Source organism: Halichoeres trimaculatus, unplaced genomic scaffold, assembly GCF_033239565.1.
Source record: "Halichoeres trimaculatus isolate MK-OKI-2021-1 unplaced genomic scaffold, fHalTri1.1 fHalTri1_scaffold_12, whole genome shotgun sequence".
NCBI classification, from domain to species: Eukaryota; Metazoa; Chordata; class Actinopteri; order Labriformes; family Labridae; genus Halichoeres; species Halichoeres trimaculatus.
Genome location: NW_027437190.1, coordinates 20,788,988 through 20,800,270, shown reverse-complemented (window position 1 = coordinate 20,800,270; position 11,283 = coordinate 20,788,988). Strand labels below are relative to the sequence as shown.

General features: G+C 38.3%; 1 protein-coding gene across 1 annotated transcript in view; it reads left to right on the top strand.

Annotated features, from left to right (window-relative positions):
• The first annotated feature begins 6,113 nt into the window (after positions 1 to 6,113).
• Positions 6,114 to 11,283, top strand: part of ulk4 (unc-51 like kinase 4) — a 78,442-nt gene continuing 73,272 nt past the window's right edge. The window contains 12 exon segments of the mRNA XM_074682677.1: positions 6,114 to 6,168; positions 7,134 to 7,271; positions 7,640 to 7,739; positions 8,099 to 8,238; positions 8,313 to 8,475; positions 8,630 to 8,731; positions 9,009 to 9,092; positions 9,280 to 9,355; positions 9,727 to 9,861; positions 9,995 to 10,296; positions 10,802 to 10,871; positions 11,117 to 11,183. Of these exon segments, the coding sequence (XP_074538778.1) occupies positions 7,134 to 7,271; positions 7,640 to 7,739; positions 8,099 to 8,238; positions 8,313 to 8,475; positions 8,630 to 8,731; positions 9,009 to 9,092; positions 9,280 to 9,355; positions 9,727 to 9,861; positions 9,995 to 10,296; positions 10,802 to 10,871; positions 11,117 to 11,183 (1,377 nt within the window). The 5' untranslated portion in view covers positions 6,114 to 6,168.

Here is an 11,283-nt window from a genome sequence, read left to right as displayed (position 1 = left end):
ACATCAGATTGACAAGTTGGTCATTAGCAAATGTTTATGAAGGTTGTAAATTATTTTGTGCCCTTTGGCCCCATTTAACAGCACAGTTATCTCTGATCACAGCAGCTTTTGTGAGAACACAATGTAAAAGTGGAAAGTGATCTAATAAAAAAGTTGAAAATTAATAGATCTGTGTGAAGTTATCCGAGATATGGCAAATCAACAAAGGAAGTCTCTATTTGACTCTTAAGATTTAAAACAGGACAGAGTGGGTAAAGAGACCCTCCTTCTCTCTTCTTCTCTTCCCTCTCTAGCTTGCACAAACTGATGCTTCATCAAATCAACTAAGCTATACATCAGAACAGGCAAAGAGGAAAAACTGTCCTCTGTCTTTGCAATGGCCACCCCCTGCATGCGCCCTTGACGACCCCCCTCTGCTAATTCTTTCTTTTCTTAGACTATCAATCTGTCAAACACAAGTAATCAGCTTCATTGCTCCCTTTATAGACTTAGGTCCAAGAAACGTGATCCCAGACATAAGAAATCTGACCCTAACACTCAGAGACACTGTTGTTTTTAAGCTGTTTTAACGGGAAGGAAAGACTGATAGAGAAGATGAGAAGTAGGAAGTCCTCAGTCACATGATCGGTCAGAGGAAGTTGAGACATCCTTTTTGAAGCTCTTGAAATCTCTTTAAGTTATGTCAGACTTTAACGCCTCATGGCTGAGGAGTGTTCCTCTGTGTGAATGTCACAATGTACTTTTTCTATAAGAACAGGTGATAGGTGTGACAATGCAGCTGGTTTAAGTACTCTGCAGAAGAGCTATTAACATGAGAACAAATAAAAATAAATTATGTAGAGGGAGAGACAGATAGGTATGGTTGCAGTAATGTTATTAAAGACAGGCATAATACTGGAGCAGAAAGTGCTGTGTACAGTCATCGTTCAACTGACAAAAATAGCTAAAAACTAAGTAAAGAGCTTTCACTCAGAAAGCCTCCAAGGCATCAGGCTGTTCGGCTAATCCTGTTGGGACTGAGCAAAGTTGGCACAACAGAGAAGTCTTGTTAAATCTTTCAGTCTCCACCTCTGCTGGTTTAATAAAACGTGCAGCAAGGTGAGGGTACGCTGGTACAGTGTAAACAAGACCTGGGGGAAGTTTGCACAGTATTATTTTTGAAATAGGAATATGCATTAGCAGGGACCTTAGGATATGATACATGTGCAAAACTCAACACTGAGTGAAAATTAGAAAAACTACTTCCTGTGTAACTGAGTCCATTACATCTACATGTCCATTTTGATGTTCTATAGTACAAGTCCTGGGCACCCAAAGTTGGAAACTTTTTTATTTTCATCATCATCACCATCATCGTCACCTAAAGTGCTGTGGGAAAAAAAAGAAAAAGGCATAGTCTGAATGTCTGTAGTGATTTATGGGAACTACTTGTTTTAGTGACATCCATCTAGTAATTGTTTGTGTATGTTAAAGTTATAAAATGTTGTCCTATCTGTGACTGATGCTCATATAAACTTCTGTATGATACTCGAGGACAAGTTCAAGATATCCTGAACTTCTTGCTCTGGTTGAAGAATGAATTTGTGCGTAGTCCCTGTAGTTTCATCTTATTTATGGAGCTGTAATGTTCACTGTCTGGCTAAATGAAAGAAGCATCAGCATTCTCTGCAGAAATTTTACATCAGTCATGAACAACAGTCAGTACTAACAATGATGAAACCTCCTCACTTGAGTAAAAGCTGAAAACACTGAAACTCAGCAAGCCATAAATCCGTAAAGTTACTCAACAGCTGTAGTGTGCTGTAAAAAGCTTTGAGGTTGGACTCATTTGCACATAAAAGACTGCTTCACTTTCTCCTGTTATTTCAAAGACATTTTTACCTGGGCTAGTCCATGTTTTTGCAATAACGTCTATCCACTAAAAAACTGGAACACACTCATCGTTTTCCCTTGACTTCATCCGTTTTAAAGAAAACCATAAAAGTGAATGCATCCTGTTGAGGCACTGAGAAGAAGACTCCATATGTCAAGTTAAAAAGATGGAACTTACACTCTATGATAAGTGACTTACCATATGGTGGGAGTGTGAATGTTTTGGCATTAGCTTGTGTTTGTGTGTGTGTTGGTCAGAAGGGTCAGATAAGTACAAACACCCCCCACAGCCCATCTGTCGGTCCCTTTAGCTGTCATGTGAGCTCTCTATTGGGTTCCAGCTCCTGGTTGTGTGATCGTTCCAAGTAATATGTCTGCTACCTCCACGGTCTGCTGGATGCCCGAGCAGTGAGACGGTACAGAGCTGTCAATGATCATGTGCTGTTAGTTGGCAGAACGACTGGATCCTTATTTAGCCTCTGAGGGATGGCTGAAAAACCTGAGTCCTCAGCAAGGACTGTAGTTAAAGGAAAACACTGACAAGGTGCTGAATGTGTTGCTGCATTTTCCATCAGAAGTTCACATTTAAGTGAAGCTTAACTGTGGCTGATGAGCTTGTTTTCCTCATTAGTGGCTAGTTTGTGAAGGGTTATCTCAAAATCTATAATAATGGCCTTGTTAAAACCACAAAAACAGGATATAATGAGGTTCATAAGGCTTGGTTAAAATGGACATTTTTATAAGGGGGAGGATGGGGTCAAATTGTTTAGTCTAATTGGCTCAAACACTTTCAAAAACTTAAAGCTAGTGCAAAAAGACTTGGTAAGAACCTCATTGACCAACCAGAGCAGGAACAAAGTAGCTTGACATTTATGAAGTGGTATTCAGTGTCAGGGGGTGGCTGTAGTAATCAGCCTGGTAACTGAACTAGGAAAACACCAGACACTTTAAATGAGTGGAGGCAGGTTTACTGTGATAGGATTAAGTCTACCTAAATCTGAAATCAATCTTGTTAAAACGTGCCTACAAACTGCTGTGACAAACTCTCCCCTGAATCTCCCCACCTCTGAGATAAGCTAAGTGCGGGAAGCAAGCAGATTCAAAGCCCTCACTGGCAAAACCCCACGGAGCACAAAGCTGAGACACACACTCATTTCCTGGATGTATGCAACAGAAAGAAATGATGCATTTCATTTCGTGGAGATTACACAATGCGTCACTGTATAATATTAACAATACTGTGTGAACTGTTCATTTCAGGAGTGAACTGTTAGATGCACGATGCACCTGCTCTAGTTCTATCTAAAACCTTAAATTGAAAAACGACATTTACACAAACTCAATTAAGACTTCTTACCGCAAGGAGAGCGTAGACTTTGCCACAGATGGGAAATAATTCCGTTTCCACTGCGTGTCGATCACAAATCACAGATACCGAGGTCAAATCAACGCGACTGTTCACCAAAGGTGAGGTAAAAAAAGATAAGTTTTGTACTAATTTAAAAGTATACTGGTGCCCCTACAAAAAAGAAAATGGACATACGTTCACCACATCAACCAATTGGCTGTTGGGAGATTATAGTGACCCGAACTTTAACCTATCCCGAGTAAACTTTTCTACGCCCTGTTATGCTGAGAGCACCACCATGGGAGGCACTATCTTGGAGGGGAGCAGATCTCTCCCAACACACCGGTATCTGGTTTAAAGCTGCAAACCGGCGGAAACTTGCGAAGTGAATGGATGATTACAGATTATAAATCCCCCCTTTTCGTCTCTATGTTAAAAACAGAACTTAAGCAGCCTGCTTTGACTTTCTTCGCTCGGGTGACTGCATCGCTTGATGGAAACAAAGCTGCTGAACCGTGTTTAGTCAAACCACATGCTTATAGTACAACATCCGGTGAAATGGATTTCAAAATAAGTGTCGTATCGGCTGGAGGTAGAGTAGAGTGAAACGTGACCCCTTTTATTCTGTCCACCATTAACCTACATACTGATGCTACGTCAGTTTGGTATTTTTACAATTGGAGACTGAAAGACTTGTTCATTAACTTGTGTAAATTCTACTCACACAAACACACTGTAAGGTGCTTATTTTGACGTTTCTCATACCAACATAACGAAAATCGTGACAGTTTGTGTTTGGAAGATTATTTTACATTGCATAGGGATACATGTTGCTGTTAGAAAGTCTTTTAATTTCCCTTTTAAATGGTGCACATTCATAAGGAATGTGTAATTGTAGGATGAACATCACAACTGGGTTGCTCCCATGAAAAACAAATCCAAATTTTATCTGCCAATGTCAAACAGCTTATTCTACTTGTGACTCTTATTGGGTATTGCTTGGTGAATTCGATGATTGGAGCCTGAAGACACCACCCCTTTAGAAATTTAACAAATTATTTGTTTTATAAACAGGAACCTCAATGAATGAACCATACCAAACAGCCAGGCACCTCCTGCTCATGTTGGGGTGGCATCCTATTCTTTGACATTTGATACAAGTCAAACGTGGTTGTGTTGGACACTGTGGCATGAACCAAGCCCAAGCTGATCCCACAAGGGTTTAACAGGGTTAAGGTTAGGACAGCTGGCAGGCCATCACATTCATCCACTCCCAAACTCTAGAGGTAGTTTCTAAAAACCCTACCATGTGGGGCTAAGCATTGTCATATTGGAGGATGGAGTTCACTGTAGAGATAAGAAATTTCCACTGGTTGCAGAATCTCATCTTGATATTTCTATTTTTCCCCCAAAATAATAAAAAAAAGTTCATAACTTTTCTTGTAAGCTACTTTCATAAACATTTAGTTTCAGTTTGTCTCTAAACATGTTGTTCTTCCAAGAGCAGCTGCTTATCTGGAGGACATACAATGTTTTCTGCTATTCTCTTCAATAAAGAAAACTACATTGCCTTTAAGACTGTGGAACTGACCACACATGAGATGGTTATCATCATCACCTGATATATATATATATATATATATATATATATATATATATATATATATATATATATATATATATATATACTTTTTTTTTTTACAGACGTGAAATTCATGTTCAAAGAAAGAAAAAAAGAGAGAAAGAAACGCACCAATCATCCTGCTTTTATTTTGTAGATTATACCGGAAATAATGATCTGCGCATTTGGATAACTTTGCAATTAAGGAAGTCTCTAAAGACCCTACATTAACAATTTTCTCTGTATTTTTTATTTACACTTTTGTTTTCAAGTCTAACAGCTATTCTTGACACTTTTCACAGTGCGTGTGCTTTTCCTTATTTCGTAACCACATAGCCATCACGTACACTCTTATTGTTCAAAGTGCATCTGATATTGCAATTAGAGTTATATTTTCACATTTGAAAATACTAGGTCTTGAGAAATATGAAATCCAACAAGGATTGACTTTGAAAGTCTGACAAGTGCTTTGACTTCAGCAATTCTGACTCCAACAGTTAGGAGTTTTTGACCACAAAATTCTAAAAGGTGAACACTGGGTGAAAATTTATTCAGAGTTTTGTAAAATTCTTGTAGCTTGTGGGCTCTTTTATTCAATGGATGACGTCACTGTTCCTTTTGTTCCCTGTGTGTGTGTGTGTGTGTGTGTGTGTGTGTGTGTGTGTGTGTGTGTGTGTGTGTGTGTGTGTGTGTGTGTGTGTGTGAAAGAGAGAGAGAGAGAGGGAGAGAAAGTTAAAAAGAGATACTTACTCCACTTGACCCCATTGATTCGTCATGTCAATAAAGCCGCAAAAGGTCAAAACTATGGACCCCAGGAGGACAAATCTTTGATGGTGCACTTTTGTGTCAAATCGTACTATTGCCTAAACAGGTCTACTAGAATAAATGTCAGATCTGTGAATTACTATAATGTAAATTATATATTTAGTTAGTCTGAGTAATGACTATATTTTTGTTAAAAATACTTTTCAAAGTACACGGGAGTAGTACTACACGCATTCGTTGTAGTCCACGTGCTCCACCGTGCGCCCTCTGTTGTATGCAGTCTTGTATCCTAGCAACTTTGGACTGCACCACCTGTGGGTTTTCAGTTTGAAGAATAGACCAATAAAAAAAAGACAGGCGATATTTGATAAAAAAAAAATTCTGTGAAAAAAACTAAAACATATGTTCAAATACAGCTTTATGTATCTATTGAATCTTTTTGATGGGTAGACGTAGAGTTTAATTCATCTGTCGAAATCCAGATATCCCTTTTCGAGTTGTGATCAGGAAGCCCGTCACTCTTCCGCCAACAAACAGCGGGTTGTTGAAGAGGAGTTTTGAGGTAAATTGGTACAATAACTGATAAAATACACAGAAAATGTAGTAATTGTGTGTCGACATTTACATTTGCTAATAGCTGCCTTAAAATTATTCAACTGTTTCGCTGTTGCAGTAGCCACTTAACCAAATATCCTTCACTTCTGTCTGGACAGTTGTTTTCTTGCTGAAAGCTTCACTAAAAAGCTGGAGTAATAAGCTCAGTGAATATGAGCACAACTTCATTTTGACGCCAAATGACTATGATTGTGTGAAAGTTACTGTTGCCACGTTTGTTACTCGTTGGTTTCACTCTCAGCCGTTAGCACACCAGTTGTTGGCCAATGATGATTATCAACTGGTTGATTTGATCGAGGCGTGGATCAGCTCTGCGAAATGGAACCTCTTCATATAAAACTCTCGACTTGTTACTCGTTACAGTAGCTGACTTTTATGTGTTTATTTACTTACACCTCTAAAAAAAAATGGGAATCACATTTAGAATAAAATTGCATAAACCGTCTAGTTATGTGCAAAGCAGTTAAAACATTAGTGGTAAACAGGTCACAGTCATAACCAGCTAATGAAAGTGCACTCATTTATAGCCTGAATTCTAAAGGTGATCTTTTTTAACCTCCCTCATGACTGGGTTATTCTTTGCACTTAGTTGGCAGCTGAAAAAATGTTATTTATGAATTCACTGTAAGCCAACTACTTCTTGATTACCAGTGCTATGAAACGGTCAGTAAGTGTTACCATTATGAATACCATTAAAGAAAATAAAAGGCGTTTTGTAAAGAGGTATTAGATAAGCCCAAAAACAAAGTTTGACCTCAGTGAGCAGCCTGGTTCCCTGTAAATGTGAATGCACAAATATTTCTTCTTTTCATGCTGGTTTTGGAAATCAGAATCAAATCAAATCTAACTGTATTTAAATGCTAATAAATGATAACTTGTTGCCTTTTGTTTTGGTTTTTTTTTCCTCTGTAGATGGAGAACTTTATCCTGTACGAAGAAATTGGGAAAGGCAGTACAAGTGTCGCATATAAAGGAAGAAAAAAGGGCGATCTTGATTATGTTGCCATCATCTGCACCACTAAAGCCAAGAGATCTGAGATCACTAACCATGTAGGACAGTGCTTTAAGTTGTACAAATACATTTTGACATCTATTACATTAACATGGTTTTTCAAGAATGGCTTTTGTAGGTACATTAAAAAAATGAAACATAACATATTGAGTTTTATATTGATGAGAGTTATACTGACTTATTATGTTCCTTCTTAGCTGTGATTGGGTAGAGAGTAAGAGCTGAAAATACATTATAATTGACATTTAAATAAGTTTTGTGTTTCATCCAAAAACTTATGTATACTTTGTCAAACTTTCACAAGATTTTGGGTAAACTGATTATGATATGTACAGTTTTCCTTTTAGCTTTTCCCAGAATAGTAGCTGTTCACATTTATTAATGTTTTTTTTCTGTCTTCTGTAAGGTGCGTTTCAGTCTTGAGGTTCGTCATCCTAACATAGTGTCCTTTTACGAGTGGTATGAGACAAGCAATCACCTCTGGTTGATCATGGAGCTCTGTACAGGTCAGTTATTCTTTCTGGATCTCCAAATGTCACACCCTCTTTCTGCTCACACACACCCTGCATAACTTTGTTTTCTCTCCACCCTTAATACCATAGCAAAACCCAGGTTCTGAATTTAAAATTTGAAATAGACACAACATGCTTGTGCTATACCTTCAGTTTTAGAATACTCAGAGTTTTCGATTAAGCTGTTGTGTATTAGAGAACTACATCATTTTTTAAAAAAATTCTTAGAGTCCATAACGCTTGATGCATTATTTAATTCTGTTAAAGCACACAACAAACATGCTTACCCTGCAATGTCTTTACTATTCTCTTAAACAGTGATCTCTGTTTCATCTCTTTGCCATATCTATCAGGTGGTTCCCTGGAGTCAGTAATTAGTCAAGATGGATGTCTGTCAGAAGATGTGGTGAAGAGATTTGGATGGAACTTGGTCAAAGGGCTGAAATACATCCATGAATTAGGAATTGTATTCGCTGGCTTAAATCCTTCCAAGGTTAATATAGATCCCTGTTAAAACACGATTTTTAGCACAACATCATGTCATTATTGTGCTTGTTCTTTTCCTAGATAATGTTGGATGGTAGTGGCATTCTAAAATTGGGCAACTTCTGCCTGTCCAAGGCAGAGGGGGAGACACTGGAGGATTTCCTAAGCCTGCTGTCAATGTCTGTGAGTTCAGAAGAGCAAGAATCCAGAGATGACTTTTGCAGCATGCAGAAAAGACTTGAAGGTCAGATCACAATGTTGTTTTTCATGTTTTCGAGAAATTATATGTAACAAGTAACATGTAACATAACAAGAATGTAAATGATCCTTTAAACATAGACTGGCTCTGTGTGTGGTCTTTGATGTCACTGATTATTCTATCTATATGCATTTTTCAGGTTTTTCAGCTTACAGCTCTCCTGAGGTTGTACAGGGCTCAGACACCAGCATAAGCTCTGATCTGTGGGCTCTGGGTTGCATACTCTACTACATGTTTACTGGTACATACATGCTCACTTACAGAAATACACCAGACTTGGTGGCTGTAATATGAGGAGGGAGGAAGGAGGAAGCATAGAATAATTTCTGTGGGGGAAAGAAGAATAAAGAGGGCAGTTACAAACACAAGGAAAAATGTGGATGAGAGAAATGAGAATGGAATAAACGAAAATGATGAATGGAAACCAAATTTGGAAGCAGGGAAGGACTTTGCACATGTAATCTGTTATTGTGTTATTTTGAGTCATATCCTAAACCTTTACCTTTGTTGTGTTTTAGGGAAACCCCCATTTCATTCTAATAGCTACTCTGAACTCACTGAAATGATTCTACATCAGGAACCACTGCCCCCAAGACCAACAGGTAATATACCCTCACCAAGTTTCATAGACACAATAGTATCGTATAGCTTGACAGCAACATACCATGCTGTTTTGCAAAATGTAAGTTAAGAGTTCCTCTCTTACCTTGTTGAGTGTGGCCAAATAGGTTTCTCATTTTTTTGTTTTGATTGTCTAAATAAGGATTTCTTCTGTGCTGTTTGTTGTAGGTTTTTTATCCAGTCCCCCAACTGAAGATTTCCAGAACCTTCTGAAAGGCTTGCTGAACAAAGATCCAGATGAGAGGTTAGGCTCAACTGATACACAGGAACTCAAAGTTGGTTTAAAATTGCACAAAAATTTGACTTTTTATGAGGATATTTTACTCAATACATATTAATGATTTGAAACAATAAAGGGCAGACAGATAGTTATTGATTGACTTTCCTTGAAGTGGTTGAATGTTTCAGTATTATTGTTATCAATGCTTGATGGTGTTTGCTAAATAACACAAAGTCAAAGTTTTCACATGCTAATGAACTGATTAAATAATTAAAAACAGTTGTTATTATGTGTGGCTTAACTTCTAATAGACTGACAGAGATTAGTGAAGAGAGTGTAACTTTTTTTAAATGCAGAATGATTTTAAAATGTAGTTATTTTTTCTTGTTATTTAGAATGGCCTGGCCGGAGTTGTTAGAGCACCCTTTCTGGACAGAAGTACTTATGGAGGAAGAGGATGTGGAAGAGGAAGAAGAAGAGGATCAGGAGCAAAGAAATAGCTCTGAGGGTGTTGGTTCAGATAACTCAAGGTTTGAATATAAAAAAAATATTTGCAAAATTCCTATAAAGTGTACTGAAAGCCATTCAGTTTTTATGTTTGTGTACCCTCAGTGAAATAGTTTGTGTGTGTGTGTGTGTGTGTGTTTTTCAATACTTTCATAGACAAACAAGGACCCCTGACCTTCTATCCCTCGCAGAGGCAGAGATGCTTTTGAACAATCACTGTGCTATCCAGCAACCAGCCCATTTGATCCCCAAGAAATTAACCTTGTCACAGGTTTCAGCTTCTACCCCTGACAGTCAGTCTGACAGAGAGACTGATTTCCAGCTCTCCTTTGGAGACTCAAGCTGTGGAGCTTTGAGAGACAGTGAGGACGTGGATGAGAGGGCGGGAAAGCAGGAAGATAAAGAAGTGGAGACAAAGCCAGAAGCAGCCCAGCAAACATGCCACACACTACAGCCCAGTAAGTTTTTCTCACTGGGTAGCACATTGCCAAATTTCTGTTTGAAATTTTTACAAAGGCTGTATACAGGTTGTACTTTCAAAAAGTACATGTCTCATAAGCATACTCACTTTTTCTGGGGTAAAATAAGAGTTGATTGGAGATCATATATAGTGTAATTCTGTCTATGATACACAACTGCTATCAGCTTACCTCAGTGAGGACATGCCTCAGCAGTAGCAAGTAGCAAGGCAGAGTGACTGCTTTTCTGTCTCTCCAGGATAACAATGTCTCCCTCTACAGGCCAAGATGAGTAGTTAAAGGTTTGATTGGTATTAAAATGATCTTGTATTCAAGGGCCTCTCCAATCACCAGACCTCAGTCCTTTTTACCATTTATTAGAGACTTGGACTTGATGTATTAGAAAACACTTACAACCATCATGGAAACACAATGTGAGATTGTGTTTACTGATTTTCATTTCTCCCTGAAGCCTGATCCAACTTTGTGTGTGTGTATCCTTCAGAAAATATGTCAGAGCTCAGGCCGAAGAGTGGAGTGGATGAGGAAAACACTGAAGCCATTTTCCTGCTCAGGTATTTAGTTCAGTCTTTCTGCTTCCTGCTTGTTATGTTTATGCTATACCAGGGCTGTCTTTATGTATTTCCAAAACGTGAAATTAATGTATTAATATTTTTAGATAAGTGTCCCCGGGGTTCTTCTACACCCTATCATGTCTTGTAATGTGTTGCACAAAACAAGATCTTTCTTGTGCTTAATTCCAACTATAAGCCAAAAGCATCTTGCAGCACATGTAACACTACTTTTTTTGTATTTCTAGCTCCTCAACCAACTCAAGAAGAATCTGCAATATCTCAGAACCTCCACACAAGACCCCTGCACCTCAGGTTACTGCTGCAATTTACCATCATTATCTGTTCAATATTTTCCCTGCAGAGAAGTGTTTCATAGCAATATAGCACATGCCATGACCTATGTCACTGATTT